Genomic DNA, 20,619 nt, shown 5'->3' with positions numbered 1-20,619 from the left:
AGCGCCCCGCTGCCGGGGGCAGCCCCACGGCTTGGAATAAACCGGCCGTGCGCCGAGAGGGTCTCCCGTTCTCTTCCCTGCTATCCCAAGGTGCTCCTTGCGCCGTGCAGGGGCTGCGGCGTGTGCGGTGGCCCCGAGCTGTTTGCGGGCAGGTCGGGAGCTGCCCGCCTCTGCCCGCTCCCGTGCCCGCCAGTGCCGGAGACCCCCGAGCGCTGCTTTAGCAGGCGGGCTGCCCAAGCCGCGTTCAAAGTTCACCTCTATGCCAAACATTTTCAACACTCAAAGCGTAGCGGTGGTTTTGGAATAACCTTGGCTGTTAACAGTAGTGGTATTGTTTTGCAGAAAACTCTGTGACTGGTTTGTTTCTCCACAGGGAAACGTGGCAACTTCTCTTTTCTGCTGATTTGAAAAATTTGTCCACCATTTATCGTATTTTCTTTCAGAGAGGTTGAAACGTTTTACTGTATCTTTGGATTGTTTTCTTAAATACGGATGTTTATTCTTAAAAATTGATGTTTTAAGATCTGGAAACCAAACTATCACAGAGACATTTTTCAAAATTCAAAACGCTGCATGTCCTAGTTAGGCACATCCTGGGCTGTGTTATGAGAAGCACAGGCAGCAGAAGGGCTCTTTTCTCTCTGTTTTCCATTTGTAAGACTATGTCAGAAGTACTGTGTTTATTTTGGGGCTCTCCAGGACAAGGAAGGAAGGCAGTGACACACACTGGTGTGACTCCAGTGGAAGCCACCAGACTGGTGAAGGGGCTGGAGCACATGGCACAGAATAGGCTGACACAACAGGATCCCTTTGGCCTCAGAAAGGAAGGGCTAAGGGGAGCTAAAATTGCAGTCTATGACAGTGTTCTTGGAAGACAGAGAGAAGGTAAAGCCAGATTCTTGGAGATAGTTAGAAGGAGCCAAAAAGGAACAGGCACAAGCATGGAGAATTCCAGTTATTTTACTGTGAGAATGGTCAAATACTGGAAAAGGTTACCCAGACAGGCTGTAATCTCTTCAGCCGTGGAAATATTCAGGAGTCAACTGGTCATGTCCCTAAGTAACCAGGTCTAATTAAATCTGGTTTGAATACAGGTTTGGATTAGGTGGCTTTTGGAGGTCATGTACTTTCACATGCTTCTTTGGGTTGAAAATAATAATTCCTGTGTTTTGTCTTCAATGAGGGAGCAGGAGCTGTTATCAGAAATGAATGTTGTCAAGATTCTTGGCAGCATCATTGACAGAAAGAGTTGCATTCGTGTCTCTGATTTGCAGTGTTGTTTCATATGTTTATAAACTTGACCTAGTGTCTGCATGGTAAAAAATTTCACAAATGCCTTTGGGAAAGGTCTAGCAACACTTAGGAAGGAGAAAAGAGGTGTTTGTGTTCTAGTTTTGAGTGATTGTCAAGGTGTTCAGTAAAAGCATTTTGTCTTTAATGCTGAAGCCTGTCACAATGTGACACAGAGACTCAAGAGGACACAGAGTTTGGACACAGAGTTCAAGGGGAATTAATAATAAATGTGGCACTGAACAGAAAATGCCTGTTTACCAGGATTAATTTTGATGGGGACACAAAAACTACACTTGTAAAACTTTGAGATCAGTTTTCAGTACAGTTGCAGTCTAGCCATATGTCTGTGGTAAGAATGCTGCTATGTTGGCGTCACAGAGTAATTCAGGTCAGAAGAGAGCTGAGGAGTTCACCCCTACTCAGATAAGCTCTGCTTAGATCAGTTTGTTCAGTCTTGTGTCCTGGAGTTTTGAGTAGCTCCAAAGATGCTCTTCAGGCAACTTATTTAAGTATTTGGCCATTCTGCTGGATAAAAAGTTCTGATCAAAATTCCCTGTATTTCAGCTTGTGTCTGTTGCCTCTTATCATCTCAGCATGGATTGCATCACATATCTCATCAGTAACCAACTTACTCCTTTGTTGTTTTGGTAGGAGCAATAGTAGTCACCACTCCAAGTTTTGTGGACATCCATGTTCTACATGATCTGTCAGACAAAAACTTGGCGTTTTCTCTATTTTTGAACTGATATTTTCTGAACATTTGGACAACAAGCTGTTAGGTTATTAGGTGGGAGAAGAAACCTTTGAGTATTCTGGTAAAAACTGACTTGGGAATCAGTAGGACATGACCCATTGCTTTATAGAACATTTTAGGGAGAAAATTGGAATTTAAGGGTTGTTACTTAGGACTTGTCTAAACAACTTAGAGAAACATGTCAAGGATGCCATCCATATCACTTGAAATATGATGCAAATTTGCTGGAGTGCTAAAAAGAAGAGACAGAAAACTTCAGATCTGCTGCTCATCAAAAATATACAAAAGTGCATTTATTTAGCGTTGTCAAATTAATAGGAACTTTCCTCTTACTGAGCTAAGTAGTTATCTCTGGTTTTTATTTCTTTTTCTGCCCTTTTTCCCCTAAGTTCTTTTAACTCTAAGCTTATAAAGCTGTAAACCCCAACTCTTGCATACTTGTGAAATAACACTCATGTAATACAGTTGATCAGTTATGTTTCATGTCCATTTATTTCTTTGGAGGCTGTGGACTCCTGGGTTGGCTTGGAGGCAGTTGAACTTTATGCTTCCTGAAATGTTTTCCAGTATAATTTCTCTCTTTTGTAGTAAGTGATGGGTTGGAGCTGAGGCCAAAGTACAATGGAATTCTTCACTGTATGAGCACAGTCTGGAAACATGAAGGGCTTCGAGGCTTGTACCAAGGGGTAACTCCAAACATGGTGGGAGCAGGAGCCTCCTGGGGACTTTACTTCTTCTTGTAAGTAGAACTGTAAAATGTGTCACTGCCTGCAATGTAGTGTTCAGATATACATTGCATCTTCTTTGTGAGGTATAAAAACGTGCTAAGGGACTTACAAACTTGTCATTCTCTTAGCTAGTCCAGGTTTGTTAGCGTTTGTTTTGGTTTGCTGTTTTAGAATTTAAACAATTTGAGTCAGAGAGCTGTTCCTTTGTCAGGTACAGTGCATTCCCTTGCTGCTGTGAAAATACTAAGAAATTTGAGAGGTGGTGATACTATTCAGAAAGAATTCTCTAAAAGTGCCAATACACTGTTCTTTAAACCCCATGAAAAACAGGAATCTAAATTGATTTCTTGAAAATAAAGAGCATGAAGTTTTCTACTAAAACTAAATGTTTGATTGTTTTTAATCATTTTAGTGACAGTTTTTTCATTGTTTTTGTCAGTTCATGGGCTTTGCTTTTAAAGCCCATTTTTTAATATTCTACTTTATTAACTCTGTTAGTACTTACCCCTATTAATTCAAACATTTTAGGGGGACTAGTTAGCTGGCATGCCTATGCAAAGCTCACTTGTCAGTTCTCTAGGCTCTATTATTGCTGTACTTGAGTCCTTAAGCTTTGCTGTAGATTGCTATTGACACTTCATCTTCTGTTGACAATTCCTTAATTCACAAAGATTGCAAACAGGATCAAGAGAAGAATGCTCAGTGTATTTCTGAGCTAGAGGGTAGATACCTAGCACTGTGGGTCCCAATAAAACTCTTTTAGAAGTTAATTCTGGATATCTGATAATTTTCAAGATGCAGTCCCATTGATACTGACAGTTTAATTTTACAATTTAAATATATATTACCATAGTTCACTTTAAAGAGCTGACTGCTCAGAGACAATTAATCAATTAAATAACAGTAGTTTGGATGCCTTTTCTTCAAAGGCTGTGTACCACCATGATCTTCAGTCAGGTATGTCATTCTGGATTGGGTTTTTTGTGATGTAGGTCTGCGTTCACCTTCACTAAACTATGTTGTACATTTTGCAGCTACAATGCCATCAAAGCTTACAAGAAGGAAGGGAAGATGGAAAGTCTCAGTGCGAGCGAACACCTAGTGTCAGCTGCAGAGGCTGGTGAGGTTAAATGCAAAAATTAATGTTCACTTGTAGCCTTTCCATATGCTGCTGCCTGTCTTTCTGTGTCAGTGCAGCTTTTTTTTACAGCTGGCAAGTGTAAGTGTTCCAGCCCAGATGCAATAGTTTGTGGTCTGTAAATAAAACAAAGATGTCTAGCACAAATAGGTGGGTCACTGTAGTCCTTCAGTTTTGTGCAGAATTAGCAGTTGTCAAAATGTCTTTTGTCCTAGTTTTCATTCTGTGTAAGCACTTTCCATATTTAGTACTGTATTGGGTCCCAAAATGTAACTATAGAAATCTGCTGCTATCAGATTGTTAACTTGTTAAATATTTAACACCTGGACCTGGAAAGGAGGGAGCCTGTTGAATCATAGAATGGTTTGGGTTGGAAGGGACCTTAAAAATAGGGTTCCAACCCCCTGTCTTTGACTGGGACACCTCCCACTAGACCAGGTTGCTCATCGCCCCATCCAGCTTGGTCTTGAGCACTTCCAGAGATGGAGCATCCACAACTTCTCTGGGCAACCTGTTCCAGTGCCTTACCACTGTCACAGTAAAGAATTTATGCCTCATACTTAATCTAAACCTACTCTCTTTCAGTTTGAATCATTTCCCCTTGACCTGTCACTACATGCTGTACAGACAATTTGGAAAACTTTTTAGTAGGATTTTGAAGCATTCATTTACCATTGAAATATAAGCCATATTGTTTGACATGAAGTGTCATAATGCTTTCTGTTACAATGGTATTTTCAATAGCCTATAAAGCTGTAACAGGTTCTTGCTATTAACCTGTCAAAATTATTAAGCAAATCTCACATCACTGAGGTGTCCATTAAATTTTGAATTATTGTATATTGAAGAATAACTCAGATAATCAGTGGTACATTAAGAAATTACATTTACTGTCTACTTCACATTATACTACTAACTGTGGAAAGGTGAAGCAAAAAAGGGGCTATATTAGGAATATGCAAAAACACCTGTGCCCTGAAAAAGTACTACAGGAGGAGTGAATTGGACTTGACTGTGAGCTTTGAAGGGGGAGGGAGGGAGCAATGGAAGGCATAAAGTTCACCAGTTTTGAACAGTATGAGTACTCTGGTAGGAGAAGTAGATTTGTCATTGTAGAAGCCTGTGTTATATTGGACTGAATAAACTGGGACAATCTGTGGAGTTGGCATAACAATGAGAGTAACTTCTGTGTGTTCTCAGGAGCCATGACCCTGTGCATTACAAACCCAATATGGGTAACCAAGACTCGACTTGTGCTACAATATAACGCTGGTGTGGATCCATCCAAGCGCCAGTACAGAGGAATGTTTGATGCTCTCATAAAGATATACAAGACAGAGGGCATCCGTGGCTTATATAAGGTAATCACATTTCAGAAAAATTCCATGATTGCCTGGCACCACCCAGTAGCATGGTGAGACTTCTAAATATTTGTCTACAAAAAAATTAATTTTAATAGCTCGCTTTCATTCTGTGAGTCTTCCCCACTGAAGAACTGCAGCAAAAAGGCTTAGTCAGAAGAAAAGCCATTATACTGGTGATAAACTGCTTTGTAATTTTTTTGAATCTTCCTATAATTACAATTTGGATAAGCAGGGCAGCAACAATGTAACCTATGTTGCTGGCAGTACTTCCTTGCATTTTATCCCTTATCTCTGTATTTCTAACCTCTTCTGGAAGATGACATGACGAAAGTACTTGCTAATTTTTTCTTCCACAACGCATAGTTTCACAACTGCTTGTTTGCCCTCTGGTTATTGATGTCTGTAATCTGTCAGCTCTAGATACATTAAATTTGCAGACTTCTAAATAGGGCCTGCATATGTGTGGGGTTTTTGTTCCCTTTAATTTAGGGAAACAGATGGCAACAAGATTTGGACTTTTTGCCTCCTCCTCTCTTCAGGTCACAACATCAAGATGCATTCATCAGTGCCTGGAAGTTGTGAAGAAACCTATTTTAGTTCAGGCTGGCTCTTCTCCTGCAAGTAATGCTGCAGAATCATAGAATCATAGAATGGCTTGGGTTGGAAGGGATCTTAAAGATATTCTTGTTCCAACACCCCTGTGATGGGCAGGTGTACCTTCCACTAGCCCAGGCTGCTCAGAGCTCATCCAGCCTGGCCTTGAACACTGCCAGGAATAGGGAACAAGACCACTTTCTCTTAGAAATTGTCCTGAGTACTGAACATTAGCTTATTTTATTTTCAGTGAAAAATGTGATCCTTCCTATTCTGTAAGACTTGCATGCTTCATGGCAATGAATGCCAAATTCTAACACCAGGAACAGGGCACCTTACTTATTCCTAAATTGAAATTGTCAGGATTTCTGGTTTGCCTGCCTGGATGTCTGCTCTGTTCCATGTAGATAAGTTCTGATTTCTTGGATCTGTTAGGTTTTAAGATGTCCTTCCACCCTTCTTTTCAGATTATTCCTGCCAGTAGCATGTGTCGCCTTTGGCACTAGACACTTCTTTGTAGTGTTAATCTGCAAGTGTGGGACTAAAGCAGCTACTTCCTTTGAAAGAGCAAATTACTTGCTTAAATCTGCAAAGAAGGTGACCTAAATAGGTCCTGAATGACCTACATAAGTATGCACACTGTGCAGCTTCCATTTGACATCAGGACTCTCTCAATCTTGTCTGTACTGGGGAAAAAGGCACCTCTTCAGGTGGCTCTTGGACTTGTACATGCTTTAGCTTCCTCCATTTCAGTGTTTGGGGGAACTTTTCTTTTTCTTGCTCTATTTGAAATTGTACAGCTAAAGCTTTGTTAATTGCCCTGAGTCAGGAGTTGTAGTACATGCAATTGTCTTCTTTTTCCTCATAATCTTTGTTTCAGATAGCATTCCTTGTAGCAGATAAGGGGATCTCAGGTAGTACCACCTTATAGTAAATGAAGGGATCTCAAACAGAGCAACTGTCTCAGATAGAATTGGAAATAAAATCTGGAAGCAGTTTCTGTTTGAGATTTGTCTCCTTAGACAATAAAGAATGGAATTTCTGACCAAGCATCTTTCCTGCACAGATGCTGTTACTGATCTGAGCAAATCCTTTCAGTCCTTTGAGGTACAAACTGGTAATGTCAGGCTACATCAATCTTTCTAGCAGGGATCAAAGCTGTCTTTATTAGCTCTGCTGGGTATTGATTGTTCATCAGATATAGTTTGTCTGAATCTGGGTTTCTCAGTAAGCTGTTCCTCTTGAACTTGGCCTGGTTCTGAAAAGGCAGGAGGAGTCTCCTTTGCTCATTATCCCAGTAATCATCCAGTCAGTGATCTTCCACACCCTCCGTCCACTGGGCTTTATCTTTTGGCCTCCTGATGACAGAGCTGCTCTGTTGCACACCAGGCTGAATTAAAAAGCAGCTTGGGGTTATGTGCTTTGAACACACCCATGGATCTGCTGGAGATTTGAGCTCTAAAAATTACCTTGCCATTAATGAATGTCATGCAACCATCTCCATGTTATAAGTGCTGTGTTGTTCTTTTCAAGCATAAGGTAGGAGTTCCCAAACATGGTAAAATAGTTGTAAAATTGTAGGATTGGTGCTTTTAGGAAAACATAAAATATCTCTGAGCTGTTGAGAAGCTGTTAGATATATAGTCTAGAGTGACTGACTACTAAGACATCAGTCAGGAATACAACTAGCATCCTTCATGGCCTCTATTTCTGTATGTGCATTTGTTTTTCTCTTTTATTGACGATATAGAAGCAGCAGTTAGAAATAGAGCAGTGCTTAATAAACAAGAGTAAAATACACGGGAAATGTATAAAATTTAAGGAGATAAAAGTAAAATCTAGGGTCATCAAGACTGAGAATAATAATATAGCATGCTGGCAACAACAAATTCATAACAGTAATGTGTGCTCATTACCAAGTGAAATATATTTGGGCACTTCTGTGTTGGCATTTCACTTTTGGTAGGCAAGATTCTATGCTCTGAGGATAAAGTACTTTTCCTGGTCTCTCAATGGCTAAGGCACTTAGCTCTCTTTATTTTGCAATGCTTTTGCTTCTGTTATTTTTCTTCTTGTAAATATGAAGCTTGTAAACTTGCTATATCTTTGTACTCATACATAGCAAAATCCATTGAGATTTGGCCATCTTGATTTTAATTTAAGTTGCAGGTTCTACACAGAGACATAAGCAAAAGTGGCTTTCAGATAAAAGATGGTAACATTTTTCACCATGAGGGAATCAAGATGATGATGGTGACTTCAGTGTCTTGTCTGCACAAGTTGTCAGAGCAGGGCACTCATACGCTGCAGGTCTCTGACGCACTGAGAGCCCAAATGAAGGCGGCACTGGAGAGATAATAAGGGGTATTTGCTGCATTCTTTTGAAACAAGCAGCAGAAGCTGTTCTGGCTTGAGTGCTGTCAAACACTTCAGGCAGTGATGTGAGTACCACATCACCAAATGATCCTAGTTCTCTTCTTTACTAAGAAGCACAGGTTTTCCAGTGTGTACATTTGTTCTGTGTTTCTTTATATTGTGATGGGTAACCTTTGAAACACTAACCAACAGGACATTTTCTTCTTGTCTGGATTTTCAGCACTAAAACACTTTAAGCCAATTTTAAAACATTTCTTTATTCCCACTGCTGCTCAAAATTATATGCCATTTAAATTTCTAATTATAGAATATAAATATAGAACTATATTTAATTCTGTCTATTGTTCTAATCCTTTGAAAGAGAATTCAAACAGGACTACTTTGAGGAACCATTCATCTTGTCATGCTTCCATGGCGAAAATCTTCTAAAGATATATTTCAAATATTAAAGTAAAAAAGAACAAGAAATACATGAAGTTATTATAAAATTTCTCTTTACAGTCATATTATGTATAAAAATAAACATTTAATTTTGTCAAATTTTGTGGCAAGAAAGAATTTTGAATTAAATTATTCTAAGAATAAGAAAACAGAATATGTTTCAAAAACTTCCCCGGCCAAGATATTTCACTGCTGTGAAGAAATCAGTTTTGCTATGAAACATTTTTCCATAAGAATACATTGTTTTCTATGATCAGTAAAGGTCAGCTCCCATTTTACTGAGGCACATTGGCTGACAGTTGCTTCACTCCCTTCTTGCATTTTTTAATATTGGCCCAACATTAAAAGTCCCTCAGTCTTTGGAAGCTCAGCACAAGACTTTAAGCCTGCTGGTATTTGTGTATGAAGTACAACCAGTAGATGCTTTAGGACTCAAGGGTGCAAGTTATCCAAATCTTCTGGCTTAAGTTTAAGAGTTTAGCTCTCTTAAAGGTTGCTTTACGTTCTTCTTTTGTTGGCAGGGAAAGTATTACCTCATTTTTCTATGATATAAATACATTGTTCTAATTCTTTCCAAGTGGAGAACAATTACTTCCACTGTCTTTTAGTTGTTTTACTGATTAATCACCAGGAAATGTTTGTGAAGATTTTCCCTGCTATCATTGTCCATAAGTTTCATACTGGTTTTGGTATTTTTTTGCTGACCCAGATAATTTTTTCTTTGACATTTTTGCATAGTTTTTTAAATTCTCCTTCTGTTTTTATATTGCTTTTCTTCTCTAATCCAGGATTTCTGAAAACCAAAGTTGTCCTTTTCCCTCTGTTGGGGCCCTTTGGCTTCAAACTTCACTTTGTGATTACAGCTGACAAAACACAGATATGTGGTTTAATTCCACTTGTTCTCATTTGGGGAAGGTTTTTTTTCTGGGACTTTCACTAGCCTTTAATGCATTTCATCAGTTTGTGCTCACCAATGTTGAGTTCATGACCATTATTTCTTACTGTGAGAAGAAGAAATTCTAAAAAAAATCATTTCCTGAATGACTGAAAAACTTTAGAAATCTATATGTAGCATTTGGAAAGCTGATCCCTGAAGTGGTATTTTGTGTATTATCCATTCAATTTTTATGCCTGCTGTAGTTTTAGTTGTTGGGGTTTTTTCTGCAATTCAGGAGTTTTATTATTTTGTCTTGTTAACACTAATTCAGTGGACTCCTTCAGGGATCCCTTCTCCTTTTCACCTTCTCCAGGCTTTTAATCATATTCTGATAAGTCTTCAACATTTTGGGTTTCCCTTTTAGTCTAACACAGAGTCTGGCATCTGAACACATTTTTAAATTCCTTTTTCTTGCCTGAATGGATCATGGGAAATAAAACTGTTCTTTTTTTTTTAACTTTGGTTCTTTGAGTCCTTTTAACCACATTTTGATCACTTGCTCTGTTATAATTGTACACTACACTAACAGTTTGCAGCAATCTTCTGAGTCCCTTTCTGGCCAAGATAGATTAATCCTCCATATATTTGTGTTTTTCAATGCAAGTGACCAACTCTTCAAAAAGAATTAGTGCTTGTCAGAGCCCCTGCAGCTGGCAGCTCATTTTAATGGAGCTAGTCCTGCTCCTGGGGGAACTCCTGTCTTCTCTTTCTTGTGGAGACAGTTCAGAAAGTACCTGTTTTCCCCCTTCATTTCAACTTTTTTGAATCTAAAGGTTGATGTGTATTTTCCTGTGTTTGTGTAAGAAAGACAGTGCTGGAGCAGCACACTCTTTTCTCCCACAAGGACATGTTATGGCAGTGCCAGGTTTATGGTTAGATTTGATAATCCTAAAGATCTTTTCCAACCAAAATGATTCTATGATTCTACACAGACACAAATATTTCAGTGTAGAAATATATATATCTCATAGACACACATTTATGTAGAGACACACATGCAAACACATGCATATCTATTTCCCAGGCTCAATCACAATAATGTTTTGTACCTCTGCTCCTGGTGGCTCTTCTCTGAATTGCCAGCATCTGTCATTACTTTAACAGTCTCAGGTGGAACCAGACCTCTCAGTGCCAGTCTCTGGAAATGTGCACTGAGCTTCATTTGTGATCCTGCAGTCCTAATCTGTGTTACCAGTTTGTGCTCTCTGAGGTGGAGTTCCTGGGCCAGTTGTTTTATCTCAGTGACTCAGGAGGTGACTTTAGGCTGTATGTCAGAAAAGTAGCATTTATTGAGTGTTGATGTGATGCCTGCCCTTAAGGACACTGAGTCAGACTGCAGCTGCTGTGCGGGCACAGTCTGTACATTAAGGGAGGACAAATATAGGGGGATGTGCTCTGTCAAGTTGTTTAGGCTTTGTGCTTTACCCTTTAACTTTGTTTTATCCTTTTTTTAGGGATTTGTGCCTGGTCTGTTCGGAACATCACATGGAGCTCTTCAGTTCATGGCCTACGAGGATTTGAAAGAGAGATACAACAAGTATAGAAACAGAGTATCAGATACAAAACTGGTAGGATGCTTGAGAATAAAATTGTGTTATGGCATGTAAATAAATAGAAGTGGATTCCATTTGTCAGGTTATACAGCAGCCAAATGCACAAAGTATTGGTACATTAATTGAAGTGCAGAATGTATAGAAGGAAATAATACTTTCTGACTTTTTAGAAACAAGCAACTGGTTTTCACTGGTTTTGAAAACCAACTTCTTATTTTGGCAAGTGTTTTGAGAATTTTAGAGGAAGGAATGAGGGTTTTTTCTAACACTGTGTAACCAGAGGGCGTGGTACTAAACCTTGGAAAACTGTTTGGATGCAAGTTGGGCAAAGGTAGCTACTATTGGAAGAAGTGTTTCTCTTAATGGGAATGAGAAGGCACAACACATGTTTTACAGTCAATTACTTGTAGCACTGCATGTAGTAAAAATTGACATTTCTTTTAATGTGTTCTATTATAAGAGGGAAAAATCTAGAGTATTGTTGGGTTGTACATTTAAGAATCAAATAAGATTTTGGGAACTGGCTAATTTAAACCATACCTAAAGCAAGCCTGACAATTTTTCTTGCTTTTAGAACACTGTGGAATACATAATGATGGCAGCTGTATCCAAAATATTTGCTGTGGTAGCAACATATCCCTATCAAGTAGTGCGAGCTCGTCTTCAAGACCAGCATAACACATACTCTGGGGTGTTTGATGTGATCCGCAGGACCTGGAGGTGGGTGTGCAAAATTAAAAGCCTGCATGTTGCAAACTGAGTTTTACAGAATCAGAGCTACCTTTACTGGCTTCTTGCTGACTTGCAGAACCAGTACAGTTCAGAGCAAACAGAGTGTTAGTTGTACCAAGTCATGTTGTGCAAGATGCCACCAACAGCACTAAGCTAAGCAGAGAGGAGGAGATGGGAGAGAGCCAATGCCCCCTGCAGGTTTCTGTTGTTTATTCTGTCTCCCTTCTCTCTTCTCCAGCAAATTTCACAGGCTAAAAAATAACATTGTCATGGCTGGTTTGGGACACTAAATGACGTCTCACTTGAACTGCTTTGGCTTATCACAGAGGACAGGAGCATTGTGCTGCTGGGAGTTGTGGCTAATCCAGATTCCTGGCAAGGTGAAGTGAGCTAGCCAGAGCTGATTATACTGATGTCCCTGGTTACCCTGGGGCCTGGCTGCACTTGTAGTCTGTTCCCAGCTTCCTGTAGGACCTTTAGAGACCTGTGACCTCACACTTACTCATATCGTCCCACAAACCTTCCCTGAGCTCTTCCCTGAGCTCCACAGTGCAGGGGAGAGTTTTCACACAGACCTGTGTGTTTACCAAGGTGGCCACCTCTGTGTGTGCATCCATGGCTTTGGGCAGTGCTTCTGGGTTGGGCCATATTGCTGCAGAGGTGGGAATGGGCTCCTGGCTGTGAAGAGGGGCCAGCTGAGTAAGTGCCTGAGGCTCTGTTGTTCCAGTAGCACCCCTGGTTCAGAGGCTCTGCAACCATTTTAATTGGAGGCAATTCAGAGCAAAAGTAGCTCTCATGTGTCAGTGCTGAGCCCTTCAGTGCTGCAGGAAGGCTTTTTAGTTCTGGTCAAGTGTATTACAGTCATTCTGGAGCCACTGCTGAGCTCATGATGAAACAAATGGGACTTAGGGAGGGTTGTGTAAACCACACCCAAGCATTTCTTGGGATCTCTGCTTGCTCCTCCTTCCAGGTGTCCTATGCCTGTGAGGCCTGCACCTAAAGAGATAGGATTCAATGTCTCTAAAAGTTTTTAACAGCCCTAGCATGACATACTGATTCAAATTGGGTGAAATTAGGTTCTTATTTATGGGCCTGTAGAATCAAAATTCTGGAGGGGGTGCTTAAATTCTCAAAAAATGAATGCTGACTTTTCTTAGTTGTTTAGCCAGTTGTTGTAGCATGAAGAAAGATGGTAAATTGCCTTACTTAGACAATACCCACAAAAAACACTCAAAGCCTGGGCTAAGTAACTGATTTACATAATGCTATTACATGTTCAGAAGAAAAAACAATGGGTTAATACTTGATGCACTTTAAACACTGTGTGAAATTGTTATTTCTAATCTGAAGTACATCTCTCAATGGGAGTGTGAGAAATAAAATGTCAGGCCTTGTTCTATGTCATTTTTTTCTATTAAAAGACATTCATTGAAACTTTTTTTTTTTGTCTTTAAAGGAAAGAAGGTGTTCATGGATTTTACAAAGGAATTATTCCTAATGTAATCAGAGTGACTCCTGCCTGCTGTATTACCTTCGTAGTTTATGAAAATGTGTCTGGCTTTTTACTTGGTTTTAGGAAAGAAAATAATTAAAGGTATGGACATGTGTTCCTAGGAAGGAATATATCCTTTATTTTTTATATTCATGATCTGGGAGAAATTTACTTCAGCAGTCTTCTTTGACACTGTGAATTGATCTGGTATTTTGAGGAAAGAATGTAGAGACAATAAACCCTGCCAACATCTCTCCTGTTGAACGTTCCTGCGTTGCTGCCTTCCTCTCTGAATCAGCTGTGTCTGCATGAAGCAGATGTCTGCAACTGTGAAATAAGAGTGCTGTGACTGGGTGAAGGCAGCTGCACTGCAATTCCATTCATTCTGGCTTGCCTGGAATAACTCACTAAGCAGTTTCAACAAGTCTCAAGATAACAGTTGGTGAGATTCTGCTCCTGCACAAGTGGAAAACTTCATATGAAAGCAACCCTGGGGCCTGTCAAAACTTTCTTAAATCTCTGAGTCTCATTAAAACAAGGAATGTCATCTGAATCCACCTCTGTGTTATTCATCAGATTTAGGATGTGGAATGCTCCAGACTCCATTGTTCATCCAACACAAAAATGTGTGTCTCAGTGGGGTGCAGTTTGGAAACTGAAATTGTTTTTTTAAGACAGCTGTCCATTCTTGGATTTGAATAATTGCAAGTCTGAAGCTCAGTTCTTGTCTCATACCAGGCCAGACTTGCACTGTGGTTTTTGACTTGGTTTTAGCAGCAGACCAACGTGCTGAAAGTGCATACATTGCTGGCAACTTAATTCATTATCTCTCTTTCATTCTCTCTCCATCTCTTTCTGTGCCAGAGTCTGTCTCCATTAATGATACAGCTGACTACATATTACTAAGTAAATGCATATTTGAAAGTAGGCTTACATTTTAAAGATGAGGATTTTTTTCTAGTAATCCCATAGTGATGCCAGTGTAGCAACAGATAGGACCACATTTACTTTCAGTAATATTCTCTGGGAAAAAAAATGTTTCTAGTCTAAAAAAATCCTGTGCACATGACTTTCTTTAAAAAAACAGAACAATCTGTTAATGTCTTCGGATTAATCTTCGGATTAATCTTAAGGAAAAAATTGTTGATATATTGATTGCTAATTTACTGATAAATTAAATTATAGTACATATCAGTAAATTTGTATAATAATTATGTTTTTTTTTTTCCATACCAATAATTGCCATCAAGAATGTGTACTTCTTAGAGTTCTGGGTTTGGTGGTTTTGGGGTTTTTATTTATTTAAGAAAAGACATTAGTGACCCTAACGTCTGCCTCCTGCTGTTGGTAAGAAGATATTAAGTATCTAGTAAATGTCATTTAACTAGGAAATAAGTTAGCAAAGGCTATCAATAAGCAAAGGCTATCAACAGTTAGGGGGGAATCATCCATTTTGTAGGGAGCAGAATAACCACTTGGAGAAGTCTCCTGTTTACCAGACTAACCTAAAGCAGAAAGAACAAATTTTAATGAAAATTTAACAGATTAGGGACTTGGTTTAAATTTTAAGTTAAATCTGGAAAGCTACAGAAACTACTCAGTATTTTGAATCTTCATTCAGCGATCCACTCACTTGTTTTTGTAGATACTGTTGCCACATACCACATTTTGTGTATAACTAAATTTATTCATAATTTACACTTTCTCTTCCACAATCCCATCCCCTCTACTGATAGAGTTGATAATCTCACTGGAAAGAATAATCTCATTTGAGGCCAGCATGGCTGGCTTTGGTTTTTATTGTGGAAAGTTCTGTGTGTATTTAGCTGAAGATAAATTTACTGGACGTTTACCATGGAAATAATGTAGATCCAAAACAGCAGCTTCTGCCTTTGGAGGGTGCTTACTGGGCTTTGTGTGTTTTGTGGTACACAGAACGAATTTAATGGAACACTGAATTAACTCTACCACCCCGGTCCAAAATATATCGTGAAGACATATGAAAACATGATAAAAAAGCTGTGCACATAATCCAAGCCTGAATTAATGTGCTCTGGGCCCAGAACAGCTTATTCGTGCTTCAGGATAAATGCAGGGGTGGGCTGTGAGCATGTGCACAATCACTCACTGTGTGTTAGCTGACGTTCTGTAAGTTCACACCACAGCTCAGCTCATAGTAACTTGTTTGTGTTCAGGTACCTTAAAACCATCGTCCAAGCCAGTGAAAACATTGCAGTTCTTCAGAGACAAAATACCAGCTGTGTAACTTGCTGGCTTGCAGCAAATCTCACACACCATCTTGCAGTTGGGCAAGCCCAAGTGCTCCCCTCACTGCAGGTGTCCTCCCCTGGTATCTGCAACAACAGCTACAGACAAGAGCTGCCCATCCTGGGGCAAATCTTACAGCTTGTTCAGAAAAGAAAATGAGATTTCATTCTAAATAGCTGAAATAAATTCATTATCTCAGATTTAATGGATTTTTTCCTTTTAATTTCTGGGAAGAGTGAAGATTTTTGCATGTTGTACATGCTTTTCACGAGTTTTTTTATTTCATTAATGTAAAATTGGTTTTGTAATACAAACATGACTGTTGTTTCTCTTTAGAATGCGTACAAATTTTAAAAATGTTTGAGTATGCCACTTGCAGCATTTGGAAGAAAATACTTAAAACACTGAAGCTTATGGTCTGTTGGCATGATTGGTGTTGTCACTTGTCAAACAGCTGTGACATCATTTTTTCACCTTACCAGTTCGGTTTTGGAAAGCCTAGGCATTTCAACCTGTCTTATTTCTGTGTCTTCTAAACTGTTTAATACATCTAGCTTTTAACCAACACCAAAGTGATTCTGTATAACTGAAGGGCTAAATCCAGGAGAATTATTTTAGTGGAGCAATGAAATTAAGTGTTGTAACTGTAAAATTATTTAGTGTCTGCATCTTAGTAGTGGAGACCAGTCATAGATGTTACACTGAAATCCAGTCTATCAAGAAGCAAGAGAGGGAAGAAGAGCTTAGACAGTCTGGTTTTGCTCAGTTATTCATAATATGAGGTATTTAACACTTACCACATTGTCTAGGTCACAGTTAAGTCACCAGGAGTTCGTTGAGGCAAAACAGCAGAGCATCCTATTCTGCAGTCAGGTTTGCAGAAGTGCATTTTATGTATGTTTTCTGAAGGCTAAAGCCAACACCTGATTTTACTTTCTTTGAACTTTATAGATAAAGCCTTCTAAAGAAATCGTGTATCACAACACCATGTAAAATACCTTAAACAGATTAATGTTCAATAAAATAACCTGGATTTCTTTTTTGTAAAAGGTCTTATTTATTTGATACAAAAAGTTACGGTTAATTCTAAAGACAGTGGTGGTATTACATCAAAAAAGAAATTTAAAATGTTAATGAACTCGGTTTTGATACTTGTATTCTAAAATGATTATTATAAAAAGCCTCTGCCGTGTGCAAAACAAGACAAAGGCTACAGATGCAAGGCTTTTAGCCTTTCAGTCCAGTACTTGTGTCCAACTCTATTGAAATAAATTCTGAAAAAATAATACAAAATTAAAAAAAAAAAAGGCATTATAAAAAGAGAGGGAAGTTATTTTGGCAGTTCTTCAATGATGATTCGGGAGACTGAATTCCATCCAGTAGAAGCATCTCCCCGTGGATAATCTGAGCACGTCCCCACCCAGATGGCAATATCCACCAAGCCAGCGTTGATCCCTTCACACAGACCTTCCACTGGTTAAAGACAAAAATCAGGTTACCTCAGCAGACACAATCCCTTTGTATTTCACAACTGAAGGTGGAATCAAGTGCTTAAGAGCAACAACTTGTTGCAAGCTTGTGCTATTTAGTTAAAAGTAAAATGTTTTTAGATTTTAAAACAATTTCAGCAATAAAAACTATTATGTAGAGATGTGGCAACATTGGTTACCGGCATGCCGTGCCTCTGTCTGTGCTGCTGTTTGACACTTATTCCAGTACCTGAAGCAGATCACCATCCACAGGATGGTGAAATGGGAGGTATAGCTGCTGCTTTAAAACCCAAATTTACACACTGGGAGCTGGAATATGGCTTCATATCCTTCCAGACATCTTTCTAGCAGTGATGGGAGGGGGTGAGGGCACAGCCATGCCTGGTTTACAGCTCAGCTCTGTAAAGGTGATTGCCACCCTGTAAGCTTTTCCACACGTCCGTCACTGCTTCTGCATGAAGTTGCACTCCTGATGCCCCACTAGCACCACTAGATGGAGGTGGGGTGATGAAGACAAGTCAGCTCTACCCCTATGCTGAAAAAATCCTGTAACAGCTCTAGACATTAGATTTCATGCAGTCATGCAGTACAGGGAGGAAAATGGAGAAAGGACACAGACTTTACATTCCTTTTTCTTAGTATCACATCCTTTTATGTTGAATGAATTCACTAATTTACCTCTGCTAAGCAAATGAATAATTGCTTCCAGATATTTCACTTTGGAGGTACTTTTGCGCCCTGCCCGAAATCAGAGTAGAAATTGCAGGAGGAAAGTCTCATTTTTGCACAGATAATGTGCAAATACCAGTATTTTAAGCCAGGATAACACTATTTGGCAGTAATTCTCTTTCTCCATAGGTCAATACAGCACAGAATGTCTCTGTAGTCATGTTGTGGCAGAGATCAGTAGACCTGTCTGGACAGAAATCTCTTCCATTTCTAAATCTCAGGATATAGTACCACGAAAAGTACCACAGCAAGAAAGTACCACTTAATAAATAATTATATAACTATTACTTATCAATAGCCAGCTCTGAGACAACAGAGTAAGAGAACAAGTGTGAGTTGGCCACGCTCTGTGTTTGCTGCTGCTGCCTTCTGCTCCATCTCTGCTCCCCCAGCATACGTACCTGAGGAAGTTCTGTGTATGTTAATGGTAGAGTTCAGCTCTGGGCTTCCTTGATCTAAGTATATTATGGCTTCGATGGGCAGCGGGCCAGCACACTCTGCCCCGTTGAAGGTGAAGTACCAGCGCTGGCAGCAGGCGCTCCTGCACTTGAGCCGCAGCGAGCCGCTGAAGAGCACGCGGAGGGCGCTGCTGGAGCGCATCTTGGTGAACGTGCATTCCTGACAGGAGACAAAGCTGCTTCGGCACAAACCTCTGGGTTTCAGCCCATCTATTTTCTATATATTTATGTTTAGGACACGGATTTAGGAATGTATTTATTTCAAAATGTTTTGGCTATTCTCTTTAGGCCCCTCTGGGGAAAAAAAATAAAATTACAGCCTGGGAAACCCCTTGTGGTGCAAAGATGCAAATCAGAACAGCACCTCATAGATGGTAAAGGAGAACGGATTATGGGAATTCTTAACTTTACTTAGATAACTCCTGCTGTTAAGTTGCTAGCCTAGTCACTTTCTGGCATTTATGTAAAAGGATATAAGCTCTCTGAAAGCTGCACTCAAGCCACAGGATCACACAATCATAAGGATTGGAAGGGACCTCTGAAGATCATCTAGTCCAACCCCCAAGTCCTTGCACGACAAGACAGCACAGTTTCTGTCTCTGCTAACAGAAATCCTGGACTTAACGATTATCACAAGACTTCTGAGCAGTTTATACCAAATAAAAGCTCCACAACTGAAAAATAAATACTTTCAGGTTTTTAAGTGGTTGTTAGCCTGTCTTCAACATGCTAGATATCATTGGGAAAAAAAAAGGCAAAAAAAGAAAAAAAGAAAAAAAGAAAGAAAAAGACAAAAAAAAAAGACACAAAAAAGACCAAAAAAGACAAAAATACCAAAAAAGACCCCACAAAGGGGAAAAAAAGACCAAAAAAAGACAAAAATAAAAAAGAAAAACAAAGAAAAAAGAAGAAAAAAAAAGCTAGGGACAGTCTGCAGGTACAAAGCAGGCAGTAAGAAAAGTCTACTGAAAAAGTTGATTCTCCCTCTAGCCACAGCACAGCAGTTAAACTGCTATAATCACTCTGGGCTTTGCTTCATAGCTGGGATTGAGCAGGGATTTTTTCTACAAGTTTTACACCCAGGGCTGCAGTGAGGACAGACTGTTTGTGTCAGTCTGGGTGACACTGGCAACTGCTCCTGAGCAATGTGGATCCTTTGCAGTAGCATCCTGCAACTGCAACTGAGTTTCAATGAATAACCACTATGAAGCAAGAGTTATAAAGACGGGTACAGCTAACAGGTTAAAGATGTTCATCCCTTCTTAGGATTCAAATGGTGAAAACCTTGCCCTATTTTGGGCAAGCTAGAGGTACTTTTTTGGTACTGTGACTTTCAGCCTTTCAGTTACAGATCTGGTCTACTGAACGTACTCTTACACCAGCTACAAAATTCTTCCGAAACCCTATTCCAGGAATGAAACAGGCACATAGCTGAAACACAGCTGAGAGCAATCCAAAGTAGCTAAGCGTCTGAGAAGTTCACCCTTGCATGCAGAAAAGCAGGAAATCTGGGAGGCTGGTGCTGTGGCTGCCGTGCAGCCCCCGGTGCAGCGCTGCTTACCGCGATCTTGCCCAGGTCGATGCCGTAGTTCAGCGCGCTCCACGAGCACTGCTTGAAGTTGGGCGTCCAGGACTCCTCGATGCTCTCGCGCATGCACTCGCCCTTCTCCCCCTTCAGCCCGTCCCTTCCCGGGATCCCAGGTGTCCCAGGGATCCCATTGGCTCCCGGGTTTCCATCCCGTCCAGGAACACCGCTGGGGCCTTGCAAGCACATGCCATTGTACTGGAAGAGAGAACAGATCTTGCTGCTTCCATCCCTCAACTCCGAGGCTAAGCAAGCCAAACACAAGTGAATAACAACAAAGCACACACCCCTGCTGTGCCACAATGGGCTATTTCTGCATCTCCCAGAAAATGGTTCCACTGAAGTAAAAAAAAAAAAAAAAAAGGAAGTATAAATTTTGAAAGATAAGCAGTGCCAGCAGAATTTGCTGTAAAATAAGATGCCTTTTTAAAATGAAAAGATGCATAAATCCTAGCATTAAAAAATTACCTAGTCCAAGAATTAAAACCTGTTGGAAAACTTCACAAGAGTCAAAACAGAAACAAAAAAAAGAAGTCACATGTTAATAATTACTTTCTCCTAACCCACCATTACTTGTATAACTGTCTATGCTAATACATGTTCAGTATTTTTTTTCCTTTTTTTTTTTTTAAGAAAATTTTCCATTTCATAGAGAGCAAAGTTTAATGTCACTTTTCTTCTGTCACT

General features: G+C 39.7%; 3 protein-coding genes across 3 annotated transcripts in view; 1 reads left to right on the top strand and 2 right to left on the bottom strand.

Annotated features, from left to right (window-relative positions):
* The window catches only part of DCAF13 (DDB1 and CUL4 associated factor 13), a 26,314-nt gene extending 26,044 nt beyond the window's left edge, over window positions 1-270 (bottom strand). Inside the window, exon 1 of the mRNA XM_005423468.2 lies at window positions 43-270. Within this exon, the coding sequence (XP_005423525.2) occupies window positions 43-270 (228 nt within the window). The remainder of the gene's footprint in view (window positions 1-42) is intronic.
* A 2,364-nt stretch (window positions 271-2,634) lies between these two features.
* On the top strand, window positions 2,635-16,719 carry SLC25A32 (solute carrier family 25 member 32). The gene is made up of 6 exons (XM_005423497.3): window positions 2,635-2,786; window positions 3,810-3,895; window positions 5,114-5,274; window positions 11,080-11,193; window positions 11,753-11,898; window positions 13,367-16,719. Exons 1-6 carry the CDS (start codon window positions 2,686-2,688, stop codon window positions 13,500-13,502), a joined length of 744 nt encoding a protein of 247 aa, XP_005423554.2. The 5' UTR covers window positions 2,635-2,685; the 3' UTR covers window positions 13,503-16,719.
* On the bottom strand, window positions 16,708-20,127 carry CTHRC1 (collagen triple helix repeat containing 1). Its single transcript, XM_005423467.2, has 3 exons — window positions 19,909-20,127; window positions 18,291-18,507; window positions 16,708-17,143 (listed from the first exon to the last, which is right to left on the bottom strand). The coding sequence occupies exons 1-3, from the start codon at window positions 20,119-20,121 to the stop codon at window positions 17,001-17,003; spliced, it is 573 nt and encodes a 190-aa protein (XP_005423524.1). The 5' UTR covers window positions 20,122-20,127; the 3' UTR covers window positions 16,708-17,000.
* Between the last annotated feature and the right edge of the window lie 492 nt (window positions 20,128-20,619).

This window comes from Geospiza fortis, unplaced genomic scaffold (assembly GCF_000277835.1).
Source record: "Geospiza fortis unplaced genomic scaffold, GeoFor_1.0 scaffold200, whole genome shotgun sequence".
Taxonomy (NCBI): Eukaryota; Metazoa; Chordata; class Aves; order Passeriformes; family Thraupidae; genus Geospiza; species Geospiza fortis.
Note: the sequence above shows the minus strand (reverse complement) of the source record. Positions and strands in the feature narration are given on the sequence as shown.